Source organism: Sarcophilus harrisii, chromosome 1, assembly GCF_902635505.1.
Source record: "Sarcophilus harrisii chromosome 1, mSarHar1.11, whole genome shotgun sequence".
Lineage (NCBI taxonomy): Eukaryota > Metazoa > Chordata > Mammalia > Dasyuromorphia > Dasyuridae > Sarcophilus > Sarcophilus harrisii.
The window spans coordinates 550,243,293-550,262,265 of NC_045426.1; the positions used below are offsets into that span (position 1 = coordinate 550,243,293).

The 18,973-nt window shown below is 32.6% G+C and overlaps 1 protein-coding gene across 5 annotated transcripts in view; it reads right to left on the bottom strand.

Moving 5' to 3' along the window:
- HIVEP1 (HIVEP zinc finger 1) overlaps nt 1-18,973 on the bottom strand; it is a 173,122-nt gene that overhangs the window by 14,662 nt on the left and 139,487 nt on the right. For all 5 annotated transcript variants that reach the window (XM_023496336.2, XM_023496337.2, XM_031946846.1 and 2 more), the window contains exons 5-7: nt 12,394-12,527; nt 10,841-11,016; nt 2,593-2,694 (exon numbers count right to left, since the gene is read on the bottom strand). In XM_023496336.2, coding sequence (XP_023352104.1) covers nt 2,593-2,694; nt 10,841-11,016; nt 12,394-12,527 — 412 coding nt within the window. The remainder of the gene's footprint in view (nt 1-2,592; nt 2,695-10,840; nt 11,017-12,393; nt 12,528-18,973) is intronic.

Below are 18,973 nucleotides of genomic sequence, written 5' to 3' on the forward strand. Positions count from 1 at the left end.
CATTCTATTTACTGCACCACCTAGCTGCCTAATAATGGAAAACACCTCAAAGAATAATAAGAAAGAATAAAATTACAGCTATTGCACAGATGAAATGATTTTGGGAACTCATGAATAGAAAGGATTTATGTCTATATTAGAAAGATAAATATTTCTAAGATCCACATTTTAGTCGGATTTGTCAAAAAAAATACATTATTTTATTCTTTACAACTTTACGCTGTGGACATGAAATAATTCTGACCACTATATCAATATGAAATTTAAACTTTCTGAGGGGAAGGCCATAAACAAAATATTAAGTTCAGCTGAGGTATAAAAAATAACCTGTCAGGTGATTTTTCAAATTCCATCACCAATGTGGAAGAAATCAATTATTCCTCTTTGTCATACTTCTCTTGTTACATGAACTTAAGTATCTATTAACTTTAGCTTCCTTCCAAAATGAGAAAGTCAGATAGAGTACTGTTGTGAGGATCACATGGAAAAACTTTTATAAAATGCATTATAAATCTCAAAGCACTATATCGATGTCAGTTACAATATCTTAGTCTTATCCTGAAGAAATATTATAATGTATTATGGATTGATAATGTCTTAGTATAAGTGAAATGAGAACCAGGAGATCATTATATACTTCAACAACAATACTGTATGAGGATGTATTCTGATGGAAGTGGATTTCTTCGACAAAGAGAAGATCTAACTCAGTTTCAATTGATCAATGATGGACAGAACCAGCTACAACCAAAGAAAGAACACTGGGAAATGAATGTAAACTGCTTGCATTTTTGTTTTTCTTCCCGGGTTATTTCTATCTTCTAAATCCAATTCTCCCTGTGCAAAAAGAGAACTGTTCGGTTCTGCACACATATACTGTATCTAGGATATACTGTGACCTATTTAACATGTATAGAACTACTTGCCATCTGGGGGAGGGGGTGGAGGGAAGGAGGGGAAAAATTGGAACAGAAGTGAGTGCAAGGGATAATGTTGTAAAAAATTACCCTGGCATGGGTTCTGTCAATAAAAAGTTATTTAAAAAAAATGTTTTAGTATTCTTATTACTTCTTAATCTACAGTTTTCATAATGTGCCTTTTCAAGATGACAGATTAAAATCAATGATATTTCATGTTGAATCTGTCACACATTTTTCCTAATATATCACTTTTGAATAAATTCCTAGAATATTAAATTTCCTCTTCATATAAAATCATTAAATTAATTTAATTGTAATTCATCAAACTGATTTTTAACAATTTACATACAAAATTATTCAGATTTATTTTATAAAATCTGTGTCATTTTGACCTTAGACTTGTTTCAATGCCATTAAGGCACATATATATAAAAAAGAATTCAATAAAATTCTACTAACTTTAGTAAAATAATTCCTAAGATAAGAGTTATCATTGGGATACAAAAATGGAAGGATGCAAATAATATTAAAAAAGACTCAAGATAACAAGGCATCGTCTTACAGAAGAAACTAACAGTTAGTATATTTATATAGTCCTTTCTTGGAGGTTTGATACAATTTTTGGGTATTTATAACAGCTCAGAGAATCAAATCTGAAAATGTACATGAAGCACTTGGTTAAACTACACAGAGCCATACAAATATAAGCTATGTATACCATTATGATTATTAAAGTATGATGATCTGGAGCCTGTCTGAGTCATGAATATCATGAATATCAAAGGTCCTGCTACACAATAAAGAATCTATAGTAATTATCTACAGCAGGGCTTCCTAAACTTTTATGCAACCATGGGTATATAGATATATAAAAGACATACAAATCAAACATAATATAATAAATCATAGTTTTGCAAACACCCAAAGTTTAAGAAATTTTGATTAACAGAATACTTTTCTAATTCCAGCCCTATCTGGATTTTTTTTTAAAAAGCACCCCCAAACATCCAATAACCATGAAAATGCTACATACTGTCATAGATTTAGTTATAGACTACATGACTATCTTTTTCTTTCACATTTAAGGAAAACAGAAATTAATCTGTACTTCAAAAAAGGATAAAGGCAGACATTTCTTCAGCTTAAAATAATGAATCACATCAACTGTAACACCTGAAAGTCATTGCTCCAGTACATTTACGATTAAATTCAAGTTAATTACTTAAGTTTATCATTGGTTGTCATGTGGGAGTAAAAAACATTACCTCTTCCCCATTTTAAATAATTTCTTTATCTTTTTCTTCTAGCAAATTGTATATGTTATATGACAAAATCAAGCCCATTCAATAAAGATTTTATTCAGAGAATTTTACAATAGAAATAAGAAGAATTCAATTACAATAAAGTATCATTTTTATGTTGTAATCAAACGTGTGGATAAAAATGTCAAGAAAAAAGTTAATTGATAAGACTCTTGTTTGCTAATACTAAATACTTGTTTAAAAATTCTATTGAATTAAATAGTATTACTGATGTTCTTTCTTGACTAGCTTTTTCTGCCATCTAGATGGTGGAATTCAATACAATTTTATTTTTAAAAAATTCTTGAAAGATGAACAATGGCATTAAAAATCACATATGGGAATAAATATAAGACACACAAAAATCTTACCTGATTCTTCTGGGTCTTGATCATCTATTACACCCACAGACACTCCCAAATCCACACATTTCTTGCTATGTGCCTTAGATTTCATATGTTTTGTCAAATTTCCTTAAAGGGGAAAAATATTAAACTTTCATTATGGTAATACATTATATAATGTAGCTCTTTTCAAACAGAAATATAGATTATGGCTACCGAAAAAAGTTTTCTTTTGGTCTTTTTCTACCCCTCTGATGGATATTTAAAGAAGTTTTGTAATGGTGAGATTATGGAGAAAATTAAATCTAACAGCAACAAACACATATTTAAAGCAAATCCAGGTTTCTATTGTACATAAATCTAGCTACGAAAAATGACCCTTGGCTCAATAGAATATATAAAAAAACCTTTCACTTTCACAATACAAGTGAAAAAAAAATTAAGCTTCAATGTTTAATAATACTACTATACTTGTTGAGCCAATGAGTATATAGAATTGACCAAGTAAACCCTGCCAATTCAAATCAAACATTTATTGAGTGCCTACTCTATCCAAAGCACTGTAAGCCCTGAAAAGGATACAAAGCAGCCAGCACAGCTTGCTTGTATGCTGTATTCACATCTGTGTTCTCCTTGATGTGGTTATTTTCTCCAAAGAGGTGGACTTTAACTCATTCATGGCTATCTATGTCCTCATATAATTCATCACAAGGACCAACTTGAGGCTACTGTGTCACTTTTGCCACATAACCAATAAATATACTTTTTCAGTCACACATTTCTTTGATCAAATCCTTTGTACTGAGAAGCATCATAGGTGAAGCAACAGATAACAGGTTATCTGTTAGGATAACCTGGGTCCAAGTTCCATCTCTGATATTTACTGGCTGTAGTCTCCAAAAAACTGTCTAAATTACTCTCTAAGTAGGAGAATAACTGCTGATCCACATTGGTTGAAAGAATTTCTTTACCAGGAGCTCCCTACACCAGTGAAATCACAGGTTCAGGCAAAATCCTTTATACTGCTTCTCTTTTAACCTTCTTGTTAGCAATTTGTAGTTTCTTGTTTATGCTCTCCATGCACCTTTCCATATTCTTTGGGATCTTCAACTTCACTTCATCTGGGACTATAGTGTTCCAAGATTTCCAGCCACATATCATTTCATTACTGGAAGTATATTGGTGTTAAAAATGTACTTTTGGTTCAGTGAAAAGCTGAGGTCCTTAAAAGAAGTTTATAATTTCCTGAAGGCAAGCAAGCCCATCCAATTCTGTATCATAATCTAGATAACAGGCTTTCTTCAATCTTTAATTTTTTTTTGTGTGTGGTCCAGCATAAGTGCCACTTTCTACACAAAGTCTAGGAAGACCCCCAGTTACTAGTATCCTCCTCCCTCCTGGAAATTACTTTGTATATATTTACTTATCGGTATTTATATTATTTCCTCTAATCAAATAAAAACTTTTTGAAGGCCGGGGCTGTTTTGCTTTTGTCTTTGTTTTCCCAGCCAATGCCAGTCAGTTTTCCCAGTGCCAGAATATATAGTAGGCGCTTAATAAATGCTTGTTGAATGGTTAGGTCAAATTCTTTTGAGTAATTATGAATCTCTTTTAGGAGGCTCTGCAATATTTTGGTGTTTGATGGAATCAACACAATAGTATCCACAAACAGGATCATCTGAAGGATCTCACCATCTTATAAGGAATCCTTCTTCAACTTGGACTCTGCTGGATCTCTTCTATGACAGTGATGAACATCTCAAGTGAGGCATAAAATAAATAAAACAAAATAAATTTATGCTTATAAAATGTTGAATTGAATTGATTAAGATCCATTTTCTCCTCTCAAGCAACTTAGATAATGAGAGAGAGAAATACACAATTAAATGTTAATATGAAGTAGGGTATAAAGAACATGCAAGGTACAAAGAATTTGACCCAAAAAAAAAGCATGGATGGAATGCTTATCAAATTTACAGATGATAGAAAGCTGACAGGAATAGCTTAGAAAATGGATTTTAAAAATTAGAATCCAAAAAAGAAGTCTCTATGGGTTGATTACTGTAGCAACACATATTCATTCCTTCTGTGTACATCACAGAAAAGCTATCTAATATGATGGAGATTTCGCTTGGGATCTTTGAATATACTATGGGTTTCATTGTAGCACTTATGTGGTATTCCCTGTCCTTGCTATGACAGGATCACCTTTTCTGATCATTATTTCCTGGTTTTTTTATACCTTTTCTTCTGCATAAATCATCACTGGTAATATGTTATAATCACTTATGTAATTAGATGACCATAATTTTTGAGTCTTTGGAGATCTTGGTATTCCATGATTCATAGCCATAAATTTCACTGAGAAGATATTGATTTATTTTTTTAATAAAATTTTTGTTGCAGAAGAAGGTTTGAAGTTACTGAGAGTTCCATACATTTTCCAAAATACAATCTGATCTGTTTTCTTTTTTAATTCTTAGCCCAATTCATTGTCCATTTATATGTGTACCCAAGATACACATACATACACACATACACACCAGCTCAATTGGATGTCCATCACATAACACATTAGAATCTGAACAACAGACATTTCATCCAATTAGTATTTCTTGTCTGTACATCAACCCATCTCAATAGAACTCAGAGATAGTTCCGCTCTATAATATGTTGAAACATGGTATGATCAGCAAAAAACCATTTGTAAAAAGGAACATTTAGAGGTCCTTTCTATTTATGGGGAAATCCTCTTCTACTTAGACTCTATGCATGCTATAGTCTTATGTCTGCTTGCTGAAAGGGTTAATGTTGAGAGGACTGAAAGTTATCTCTGTGATTACATTTATAAAGGTACTGTGTTTGATATTAACATATATATATATATTTATACATATATATATGAAATATTTATTAGAGGAAAAATCTTTAAAGCTGCATTTTACTCAAAGCTGAGTAAAGTTATTTTTTTTAAAAGCAACACATACACAGAATCTTATGTCCTCTTTATTCTCTATGCTAGGATTTTAAAGATGTGATTTGCCATAGAAAATAATTTGCAAAAATCTTTTTGGTTCCTTTATCACATCCTCAATGAATATAAACTTAATGAAAAGATCGTTTTCAAGGATTTTACAATGATGAGAAAATAGGCTTGTGATTATTTGTTACAGATATCTTTCAGCCTACTTCTTTCTTCCCCCAATCCAAATTCTACTGTTTGTTATCTTCTCATGTTTCAGATATCTTAAAAATTACTCCTTTCAAGCTTTCTCTTTTCTTTCATGCATACTTTGTCTAATCTAGCAGCTATCCTTCATTGGATCTTCTTGCATGACATTTACACATGCCAATATGGTACATTTAGGACTGAGGTGTTGAATCCACTGTCATTAGTAATAGAATATGATCATTAAGGAACACTGGAAAATAGGTTTCAATTTTAGTGTATTTGTTGTCTTTCATCTTCATCTATAAATTGTTTCATAATAAACTAACTCAGTGTGGTCCCATACAAACCTTTTTAAAGACTCATTTTCCTCCTATTCTTCACAGTTCTGTGAGGTAATACTGTGCACAATCTTCCAATATTGTTTACATCTGCTATAGATATTATCATGCATACTTATTTAACATGGAGATCAACTATTCCCTACATGAATTATTTTGGGGGCTCTTTTCGTCTCCTTATGAATTGATATTAGTTAAATGTAAATAAAAAATGATGCTAGTACATACAAATTTCAGTTCATTTTATCCACTTCCCAAATTAGCCATTAATATTTTAACCAAATTAGATTGGATAATTTACTTGCATGCCTTATCTTTTAATTTTTTTGATTTAGTTTTGATTCTAATTTTTGCCCTTAAAAAATAGGGCAGCAAGAAGATGTTCTCACTGTATAAAATGCTAATTCGGAAACACTAAGTCTTTTATACTACTGAATGATGTACTAGGTAGAATCAGTCATTTTTGTCTATTAAAATACATTCAATGAAATTTTTGTATTGTTCAATACTCACTAATTCTAATGCTTTCTACTATTTGTCAAAACACTCAAGATATAAGGATGTGAGGCTTCTACATAGTCTACAAGCCTTTCCTCTCTTCCTTAATCACAAATCATATCTTCCAATGTTTTTCAAGATCTTTCCTTTTGCCTAGTTTCATACTGGAGTCACTGAGTGTCATTGTACATTTTGATGTGGTCTGAAGAATGCTTTTGAGTTTTTCATGGACTTTCTCAATTTTTTCAATTTTCACATCAGATGTTGGCGTTTAAGCTGTAATTATCTCATTATGATTTTTTTTCACATGTATTCTGCAAGCACTTCAAGGTAAGATGATCAAAAATCCCATGAAATTATTTTTCTTATTGCCTTTGAAGACATTCCATAACAAACTCATTTATTTGCCTTTCCGAGGAGAAGTGGCAATTTCATTATGTTTGTTGATGTCATTTAGAGTTGAGAATGTTATTGTCACCATTTGGTTCAGTGTTCCTAGGAGTATAATCAACTTGTGATCAGTATACACACTGTGTAATTCTTAGCATTTTCTTCTTCCTTTTCCATTGCTCTTCACCTATCACTGCAGAAAGAGGCCACCCAGGACTTGGAGCCATTTTTGTCTTTTTGTTTGTTCCTTGGTTGCCAGGATCAAAGACTCCACCACCTACCAACCAAATTTCAAATGAAGATTCCTTGCACAACAAACTGCTTCTGGAACAGTCCTTGTAATCTTTGTAATTTAGCAAAACCTGTCATAACTTGTGCTGATGGCATAGCTTTTGGGAATCCAGTACTACAGCCATGCCATCATAAAGCAGTGGAAGAGGACTTTATTAAAGGGACAAAAGACAGTAAGATGGAATTGGATAAATTCATTTAATAAACATTATAGTCCCAACTGCGTGCAAATACCTGTGGTAGGAACTGTGTAAGAAAATAGTTTAATAAGATGGAATCCCTACTGTCTTCAGAGGTTGCAAGCTAGAAAGGAGTTTGCTCATTTTGCTTGTTTAATCACCAGTCTTATGATTTTGTTTAGGAAAATTCCATTGAGGAAAATTCTACTCTACCAAGGCAGATCAGCAACTCCCTTGCAACTTAGTCTTAAATTAAGAGTTCTGTGTCAATATTTATGAATCCAGTGACTCATTTAGTATCACACAGCCAGTATGTGTCAGAGAGGGGAATTGAACCAAGTCTTCTAAATTCCAAGGCCAGTTCTCTTTTTACACCATGTTACATTACTTTTTTTTAATAAGACAAAGGGGTATGGGTGAATGACATGGAAATTGGTAACTATGTCATACAATCTTTCATGTTAAATGCTTTAGAAGTGAAAAACAAAATGCTAGATGAGATCAACGGGTATGTGGGCAGGACATGATTACTGGGTAAAGGAGCATAAGGGAAAGGTTTCAAGAGGAGATGACCAGTGAATTGGGCTGTAAGAATGTGTCAGAATTAAACAAGAAGAAGATAGAAGGCATTTCAGGCATATAGAACTGGGTGAACAAGACACAACTAGAGAGTACAGGGGATGTTTGTTAGGACAAGAGTAGACTAGTTTGAATATAGCACTAAAGGTATACTGAAGGGTGTATATAAGAGAAGTGTAAAAAAGAGTAATGTGGTACCTAATTACAGTGAACCCTGAAACTGTTACATAGAAAAACAATTTTAATTTTTAATTTTTGAGTAAGAATGTTAAAACTATATCCATGTATAAGAAAGATATTTTGATATCATGTTGCTTTATGGAGGATGAACTGGAATACAGTGTCATAACTGGAATACTTAAAGAGACTACTACAACAGTCTAGGCAGGTACTTTTGAAAGTGTTAATTATGGAAGGCAGCAGAGGGAAGAGAGAAATGGAGTAAGTAAAGTTGCTACTAATCAGGCTTTATCAGTGAAAAAGTAAGAAAGGTAAAAAGCAAGGGAAAGGCAAAGATAACTACAAGGTTATAATTATGAAGAAAATTTTTTTCTCTAACATAAATAACAAGGCAGAAAGAGATATATGCATAAACGAATTTGGAAACAGAAGAGGACTTGGATATCTTGGCCAACTCCTTCAACTTAGAAATAGGAAAATTGGAACCCAAAATAGAAATGATTTGACTCATAGTTATAAAGATAGGTAGGCAGTGGCAGAGCTGGTCCCCCGACTCCTTACCCAACATTCTTTCTACCAAATCACATTCAATTGTAGTGCTTTGTTTTGTTTTTTAATCAACTGCATAAGCAAAAGATGGAGACTTGCCTAGAAAGGAGTCCAAGTTAAAGATATCTGAGAATTTAAATAGATTGTCTATTCAATGTAAGTCAATAGTCTGATGTGGAAACCTGCACATTAACTGAAGTATGATATCAGATATCACCAACTGTAATTATACAGTTATTTTGCCATCCAGACTACAATACACAATTCTATGTCATGCTGTAAACTGAGGTACTGACCAGTCAGAATTTATCTAGACCAAGAGAATAAAGACCCAGCAACATGTCATTTGAAAACTTTTTAATAAGCGTTAGGGAAGAAATGAAAGGTCTAAAAGTGCATAGCATCTGAAATGGACAAAGTGATAGTCTTGCTGTACTAGCCAGACCCTGGTCAGACCATATTTTTAGTACTATATACAATTTTGAGTACCACCTTGAGGCAAGACATTGACAGGTTAGAAACCATCCCGGATAACTAGTATGAAGCGGCAACTGAAGTTTATGACAGATGAGCTTCAATCAAAGGATTTGGAAATGTCTAGCATGGAAAAGAAAAGACTTGGGAAAGATATGTTAACTTTATCAAGTGTTTCAAAGGCTCCCACATAGAAGAGAAATAACATTTCTTTTGGTTAACCTTGGAGGGCAGAATTAGGAATAAAGAGTAGAAGTTGAAAACAAGAAAATTCAGAAATCTTCAGAAGAAAGCCTTCCTAACCATTGGAACCCTCCAAAAGTAGAACTGGCTATGTCCAGAGACAATGGGCCCTCCTCTTCTTCCTCCTTTTACTTCTAAACATGGGTTAAAATCCTGTGATACTTGTTGATAGTCTGGACAATTCTTGGTCTACTTTCTGCCATTTCATCACTATCACTTGGGAACCATAAGGGAACCCAAATAAGCCGTGAGGCTCATATGCTTTGTTCATCTCAAGGATATCCACAACCAGCTATAATTAAAGTGAATACCAATGAAAAAATGAAATTTCAAATTGTGAAACATTAAATACCATTAAAACTTCTAAAGAAGAAAGAAAATATTTTAAAAACAGATAAAAAGTTCTGAAAATATAAAAATAATGAGAGTAAAAAATCAATAACAAATTATTGCCTTAATCAAGTAACATTCCTGTATTTCTTAATCTTAAGATTTTCTAACATGGTGACATTTTACAACATAAATGTTCAATAAACAATACTTAAAGAGATTATCTGTAAAATCTCTAATCATTACTATTCTCAACAAAGCACTATTGAATAAAAGATTGTTTATCTTTGGATGATAAAAGCATTTAACTATAACAGCATTTAACTTATGAAGTATTAATACAAAGTAATAATTTACCAGACATTATGACAGTATCTTAACAGTGCTATGAAAGCTTATGATTTGAATAAAATTGTACATATAGCAAGTAAGGGAATAATAGGTCTAATTTCACTGAGTTCTTCTGAGGTATTTTATGAACAAACTATGTAAAGGAATGATTAGAAAGCAGGACACACTTACCACAGTTAAGATTTGATTTAGCATTGATATATATATATGGAGGCTAGGGAGGAAAAAGAAATAGGTGGGAGGCCTAACAATTAGATTATAGCATTGTTTCATGAATTCTTAAAATCTTACTGTTGTTTTCATTTAAAATCTTTTCTTAATCTTTTATAGCTTTCTAATAAAATTACATGTAACATAAAATTCTTACTTCTCTCCTCTGTATCAAAGTAATTACTTCTAAAAATATATTAGCAACAAAACTATATAATGTTTTATATGTGAGGGGAAGCTATTGCTTTAACTTTAAAATTTTAAATTAATGACATTTTAAAAGATTATGTAGAGGCTGTCATCTTCCCCATCTCCATCTCATCACAGGATCTAGAAAAATAGACATAAATATCTGGGGGGAGAGGTGGACGATAGATAGATATAATACACATATATATTTATATCTGTGTAAAGATATTCCAAGTATAATGTATAACAATTTTAAGCCATTTTAAAGAGAAGGAAAATACAAAAAATTTATGTTCTTCTACCTTTAGTCTTGAAGGAGAAATTACAGTAGTTGCAGTGGTAAGGACGGACATCTGTGTGAGTGCGAATATGTTTCTTCAGCATACTAGGTTTCTTACAACGTATTCCACATTCCTCACAAATGTACTTTCCTCTTCCTCTGCCCCGAACATAGACATAATCTTCATTTGATTTATATCTAATTTAGCAAAGAAAATATGAATAGGAAAGTAACAATTAAACACAATCATCAATGAAATAAAACAAATGATGGTACAAATTCAAAACAATAGCTTTTGTGCATTTTTAATCATTTTATTTTTACATTAAAAAACATTTAATATCCTAGGAGCTAATTGTAATTCAACTTGAAATCTTCTCTAACTCTGTTAAATCTCATTCCTTTCTTCCTCAATAGTAATTTCAATCTTCTTTCTTAACATAAACACATACACATACATACACACACAAACAGTATTATAAAATAGTAATAGCTTATATTTATGTGTCTTAATTTTTACCTAGTACTTTCCTCCCAACCACCCTAAGTAATAATGCAATTACTGTTGCCCCCATTTTACAGATGAGAAAACTGAAACTTCAAAAGGTAACTTGCCTGAGGTCACTGAGATAGATGATGACTAAAGTAGAATTCAAACCCTCCCTTCAAAGTTGGCTAGTCTGTCACTGTCTCTTCCTATGTGTGTATATGTGTGTATATACACATAACTTACATATATATATATATATGCACACATAAAATTATATATTGTATATGATTGATATATTATCTATAGTATATATTAATATGACCTATATATTATATATCATACATATACATACACCCATAGATGCATATATGTGTGGGTGTAATTTATACGGATCTAGGATTTCAGAATAGGGAACTCAGAAATTCTCTCCACCACTTTAGAGCAACCTTTCTCTGTAAATAATACTCTTTGTAGGTTATCACCTGGGACACTGACAAGTTAACTGCCTCAGGTCATAAAATTCTCAGATGTCAGAGGATAGATATGAACATGGTCTCTGTGGCTCTGAAGCCTGCTCTATACCATACCGTTTCCTATTATAAGAAAGCTCATAAAATAACACTTTGTATATCAATATATAACAATATATATATATATATATATACACATACATACATACATGTATTTCAAATATATCTTTCTCAAGCTAGGAAAGTTTAGAATTTTCAAGATATTGAAAAATATAATCCATTGCTAAAGAACTAGAAGTGAAAGCCAGAACTTCAAAGAGACTTTGCTCACAAGTGCCTCGCCATTTTTTTTTTATAATTAGTATTGTTCTCTTCTCCTACAAATATCAACAATTAAAATTTTGATCAGAATGGAACTGAAGTAAACTGAATATATATATTTTTGTATGCTAATTTTGCAGCAAGGACTATGTTCTGTGTAAATATTGAATTAAATCTGTGAATTTATATATGCTAAAAATATAAAATTAGAAAATAATGATCATCTTTTAAAATACCAAAACAAGGAACATTAATTTTTAAAATGCTAATTCAAAAAATAAAATTGGTACTTGCCCTCCATCAAATATCTTAACTCTTCTTGGTTCATTTTTCATTATGGAATTTTCTTTATCTTGTTCATTGCTAATTTCAGAGGTGGCTTTATTGCTGAATTCAACTACTTTGGACTTTTGACTACCTAATGCTCTCTGAAAGAAATAAAGAAATTCAACCTTAAAGGAATTGAAAACAATACCCTTTAAAATGTTCAATGGAGACTATAATTTACAATAATTAGTGTAAAGAGGCGCATGATTGTAAATAAACTTCATTAGACGTAATCAAATTTAACCTGTCTTGTCAATAACAAAAAACAAACAAACACACACAAACCAAACAAACCACCCATAATAACTTGGTAATATAGTCCTTCCTTGCTCCAAAATAAAGATTCCACAATTTTCTTCAAAGTACGGTTAGATGATCTATGTTAACATTCTTAAGAAAGTTCTTTATTATATTTAACTTTAAATTTTAACATGTAGCTTGAGTCAAGTTAAAAATCTTTGATAATTAAATATTTCCCATGAATATTCTCATCTTCCCTCCCAATCTCCCAGTTAAATAATTTCAGTGAATTTAAAATTTCACCATAAGTTCTATTTCCAACACTTTAAATCATAAAGGAACCTTTTCCAAATAGGATACACAGCTTAGGTTGAAAAAACAATATAGGTAATCTTCAAAATTGTGATGAGTTTCATTCCTGAAAAAAGGGCTGTAAATAAAGATGTAGGAATAATGTAAGTCAACTCTAACTTCCTCATAGAAATGTTTGTAAGAGGAGTTATAAGAGGGGTTACACTCCTGAACAAAAGTCAGTTGCCATAATTGCCATGGAAATGGTCACAAGCACCACATTAACCACAAAATAAATACTTCATATTATGCAATATAAAGTGTAGACATTTAACAAAGAAGACAATATAATAACCATGACAAACTTTTATTAAATTTATAGACATAATGTGGCATAGTAAACAAAACAAAACAAAAAACAAACATGAGATCTGAGTTCACATGCTAGTTCTAAACCTAGTAGCTTACAAGTCAGGGAGACATGACTTGTTTCTGGGTGACGTAACATGCTTATTAATAAAATGAAAATGGGCAGGTTGAGGTGATTTCTCAATTTTCTCCTCTATCACCCCACCATTCCCAGTCTAATTTTTTCAATATGAAATTATCCTTTAGTAAAACTGCAAGCATCTCTGGGTAAGTGAATATAATAACATGTGGAAATAGAAGAAATTTGGAAAAGGACCTTTATTAAGGTCAGGAGACAGTAAACTCTGAGAGCTACCTAAGGTTCAGAGCAATACATGGGGTCATATGTACTGAAGTATATCAGAAAGTGAATTGACAAAATCTGTATATTGCCTGCTATAAATAAAATTGAGAAACTAAATCATTCTAATTTGACTAGGGTTTTCAACTAGTAGATTAAAAGAATTGATGCCAATTAAACTTTGTTTAGTAGGTATTCAGTGAGATTATTTCAGAAGGGAAGGCTTAGAAGCTGTGTCATTAGGGATCCTTTGATTGCAGTCAGAATCTCTATTCTAAGAGACATCATGTCACATACTCCACCTTATACCTGAATAAAAATCCAGTCTGAAATATCTCTAACAAATGTGCATTAATCTGCGTTCAGCCATCCTGTTCTTCCCCTTGCAAAGATTCAAACTTGGGAAATCTGGCCTTCCACAGGACCTAAATCTGACCTTCTATGAATTATACCCACTAATCTACATATTGTCCTCTGGGGACAAGCCTAAAAAAATCAAGTCCTTTTTCTATATACTATCAATCAATTAACATTTATGAAGCATCAATTATTGGCCAGGCAATGTGCTAATGCTAGTCCTTCAACAAATGAACAATGCTAACCCATTTTTTTTTTTTTTTTTTTGCCAAATGTTGTCTTCTCAAAACTAAATATATTTTCAATTTCAACTGATTCTCATGGGACATGATCCCAAGATCCTTTACAATCCTATTGACCTCTCTTGTTCCCAGCTTCTTCATCTATGATGTGCAGTGCCATATGGAGTTTTGTAATTGAATGGGGGGAGGGTATCTCAAAATTATGACTTATTATCAGTAAGTTTTATTTGTATACCTATTTTATATACCTATATCCCTGGGATTATGTAAAAATTTCTGAGGCAATGAATGAGGTCATGAATGGAAAAAAAAAAAACAACTTAAGAATGCCTGTACTAGATTATCAATACCATTTTTACAATGTGAAAGCCAAAATTGAGCACAATACTCCAAATTTAGGCCACCCAAGACGGATATAGTAGGGTTATCACTCTATACAACCTGAACAAATTTTAGGCCTCTCTTAAATGAAATCTAAAATTAAATTAGCTTCTTTAACTGACATACCACACTGTTAAATTTATAATTCCACTCTACATTTGATTCTTTTATCACAGTGCCTGGGGCACAGTAAACTAAATTTAGTAAACTCCTATTGATTAAGAAACCCAAGGCTGAAAACCAAAGGATTGTGGAGAAGAGGTGAGATTTCATCACCTCATCAAATTGAAATTTGTGACTTTGGAAAGGAGAAAATGGAAATAAGCAAAAGAATCTTACACTTGACTTCAAAAATATGAACTTCAAAAGTGGAAGATGGGAAGATGTCCCAGAAAGCAGTATGTTTAAAAAAAAAAAAAAAGATCTGGGAGAGTTAATGGCCTACAATCTCATTACAATACTGTGATATAATAGTTCAAAATGAGCTTGGGTCATATTGAGAAAGATGTAATAACTAGGCCAAGAAAGAAATGAGAACTAGAAACAACTGAGATAACATCTAAAGTGTATTTCAGTTCTGGGGACCTTATGTTAGGAAGGACACTGACAGGAAATCTAATCGCTTGAGTGGCCTTGGCTTCACACCATGAGGATCAATTAAAGGAAGTGGAGATATTTAGTCTGGAAAAGAGAAGACTTGGAACAAGGAGCAAGATATTTGCATTCAAATATTCAAAGAGCTATTGTAATACAAATGAATTCCAAATCTAACTTCCTATCTTCTTCCTTGATTTTCAGGCCTATACTACACCTATAATCTGTAAAAACCTCTTTATTTGGATCTCGTGAAATAAACTGAAAAGTGAACTAATTATCTTCTTTCCAAAACCTACTTTCTCTTTACAAATTCTCTAATTCTATACAATACCACCATTTTTCCAGTTCAACTCTTCCAGTTCTTGAGTCAACTAAGTCCTGTACTTAATCAGTTGATGAGATCTGTTGAGGCATTCTTCACAATCTCCTTCCTACATTCTCTGTATTTATTCACACTGACCAAGCACCATTGCAGTTGAGTTCCTGATACCTCTGTGATACTCATAGGAATCTCCAATTGAGTTTCCCTGCCTCCACTCTTTCTATTTTCAAATCTAGTATTCACACACCTGGAAAAATATAATTTGTAACACAGAGAATTGAATGATTCCCCTAATATTTATAGAATAAGGCTTCCTTAGCTTGATATGTAAGGACCTCTACAATCTATTTTCAATCTAAATTTCCAGGGTCATTTCATTTTAATCATCTTTATGCCCTCCATAATTCCAGACAAAATAATGTAAGCCATTTCTTGATCTTATTCTATGTTTTCCTTTGTTTGAATAGGTTACCACCAAGAACCAGGATGTATTTTCCTTCCTATTTTCACCTCTGGAATACTTAGTTCAAATACCACCTTTTCCTTTAATTTGTCCTAACACCCATTCCAAATTAAAAAAAAAAAAAAAGTTCTCTCTTTGCCTATTTCGCATTTTCTTTTACATCATAATAACCAGTATGGTCACATTATAATCTCTGTTAGACTGTTATATCTTCAAGAACAGGGACACAATGGAAAACATTTCTGTATCCTTCATGTGTAACATAACTGTTTGGATTCAACCATACCCCTGGATACTAGGTATTAAAAAATGTTTGCTGAATGAAATTTCATCTTTTTGTCTACATACTTGTCTCTGCTCATATCTGTCCTCATATCATTGCCTCTCATTCTATGCATCTTTCCTTTCTTTGCCTTTTTTTCCACTGTAACCTTCCACCTTTTCCTTAAAAGCCTGTCTCTGGTTGGGAAAAGTAAAGTCGATTAAGTTAAGAGATCTCTTATAGTTACTCTTAATTATTCTCTACCACATGTAAAATGTCGCACATTTTCAAAAAGTAGTCAGCACATCAGATGGTGTACTCAAAGATACAGTGAGAGAGACTGGTACCTTCTTATGATATTAACTACGACTCATCAAAATTGTTGACACAGCCTATAACAGTTATAAATTCAGTCCTTACATTTCTGTAGCTGGGTATAGCACAATTTTGATAGCTGGTTCTCCGGGGAATCTTTTGTTTGTTTATTTGTTTATTTTATTTTATTATGGCCAAAGAATACATGCTCTAACTGAGGGGAGTCCAACTTCTGCCCAGACCAAAGTTGCCAGGATACTAGAGAGCAAAAGGAGAAATATGTTTAGGAAACTTTTATAATGTTTCAATTTTGCAATCTGCATGCTTGTCTGGATCCCATACCCTTATGCAATAAAGTATGTGGAGTTGTAGGCATATTTTTCTAAAAATTTTAAAGTAATCTCAATTATGTGGTCATATTTTATCATATAAATTCAATATGCCTCCTATAATTTTAGTGGATGCAATCTTGATTATTTCAGTATAATTTTTCCAGTGGGGATAGCAAAGCCTTGATGAGGAAACTCCTTCTGTCAATGCAGATCAATATTTTTTTTTCCAACTTGCAGTACTAGAGAACTGCTTAGAACTTTGAGAGATTAATCAAGCTGTTTTGGGTCACACAAATCTGTCAGAAACAGGATTGGAGACGTGGTGTTCTAAGCTCTGAGTCAACTCTCTTATCCATTATGCCAGTTTGTCTCTCTTGGATTTTTTCCAAAATGTTTCATGAACATTTAATATTTAATAGTAAGCTCTGGTTGATGGACTGTTATGTATAACCCAAGATTTATTTACAATAGATTTTATGTTCCCTGCCTGATTTTCATTAAATATAAATGATTTCATAATTTTTTAACAAACAAAAAGAACATTAAACAAAAATGAGCTCTTTTTATTTATATAACCAACGATTACCCTCCTGTGGATCAGTAGCCTTGATTAGAATAGCCCTTTTTAGAAAAAAAGGCTCCCAGATGTTAGGAACCTAAAGTAACAATATGCCCAAAGTTGAATGAATACAGCACTTCAGTTTTCAAATCACTTCCATGTACTTCATTTTTTCTTTAGCTGAAATCCTAAGAAGTAGATAAGTCACGGAAATTATTAGCCCCATTAAAAGCTGAGGCTAGGAGAACTCAAAATATTTGCCCAAGCTCATGTAGTTGATGAAAAAAGAAATAAACTAGGGTTATAAGCTGATCCTGGGAACCACAGACAATGTTGTTGCCCAGGAGTCAGAGGACCCCAGTTTAAAATCCCTCCTGTGACACTATCCATTTGACCCATTTGCCCAAGGAAATTACCCAATTTCTTGGGATCTCAATGTTCTCATGTGTAAAATGAAGAATTTGGATTATATAGCCTATAAAGTTCTTCTCAACTCTATATCAATGATCTAATTTAAACTCTGACTTTCAAAGGAAAAAAATTCAACTTCATTTAAATGAAAAAAAAAAACACAATCAAAATTATTTTACAAGTCACAAAGATGCAAAAATGCTCAAAAGGATGAGAGAGAGGGAAATTCAGAGAGAGAAAACAAATAATAGTAAAGAGTGATTTGTAAATAAAAATAAAGCAAGAAAAAGAAGGATGGTAAAATAGTAGAAATAAGGATCGCCAATGTCTCAAACACAAAATTTTTCCATAAAGATCTAAAAATTGCATAAGATCAATTCCTAACTGATAAATCTAAGAAAATCAAGAGTGGGATTTTTTTTTTCTAGTCCAGGTTGGTAAAGGAAAGTGAAAGAAGGGTCTATGGACACTGGGGATTGAATCCACCCAGGAATATTCTGGACCATTCCAAACACAAGGATCAAAAGAGGGCTGATACAGTGCACCATGCAAGAAGAGGTTCTTAGACTACAAAGACAGGCTCAACCTGCAAGATGAAGAAATAGGTGCCGACTGGCAGTTCTATAGCTCACTGATTAGTTTCTGGTGACAGATTCAGTTGTGGAACTGAGAGGGGACTAAGGATGGTATTCTAGGATAAGGGAAGGTCCCAGGCACTGCTATGTAATGAGCTGGAAGAAAGTTTAAAAGCAAGTAGTGGCAATGTGGTTTAAATTGCAGGAATTGAGTGAGATCTCAGCTCTTAGCATCAAATTCTGTCTGAAATTTGAAGAAGGATAACTAGGACTCAAAACTAGGAATAAAGGGAAACATGCAGTCACTCTGAATCAGAACTTCCTAACTGAGTGACAGTAGCTAAATCCAGCAGCAGTTTAGTGAAACTCCCTGTTATATGCAAAATTCAGACTTTACCTCTAGATCAGAGTAGTTCAGGAACATTGAAAGCATGCAGGTCTCCAGTCTAAGCTGTCAATGAAATCTTGGAATAACACAATTCATAAGAAAG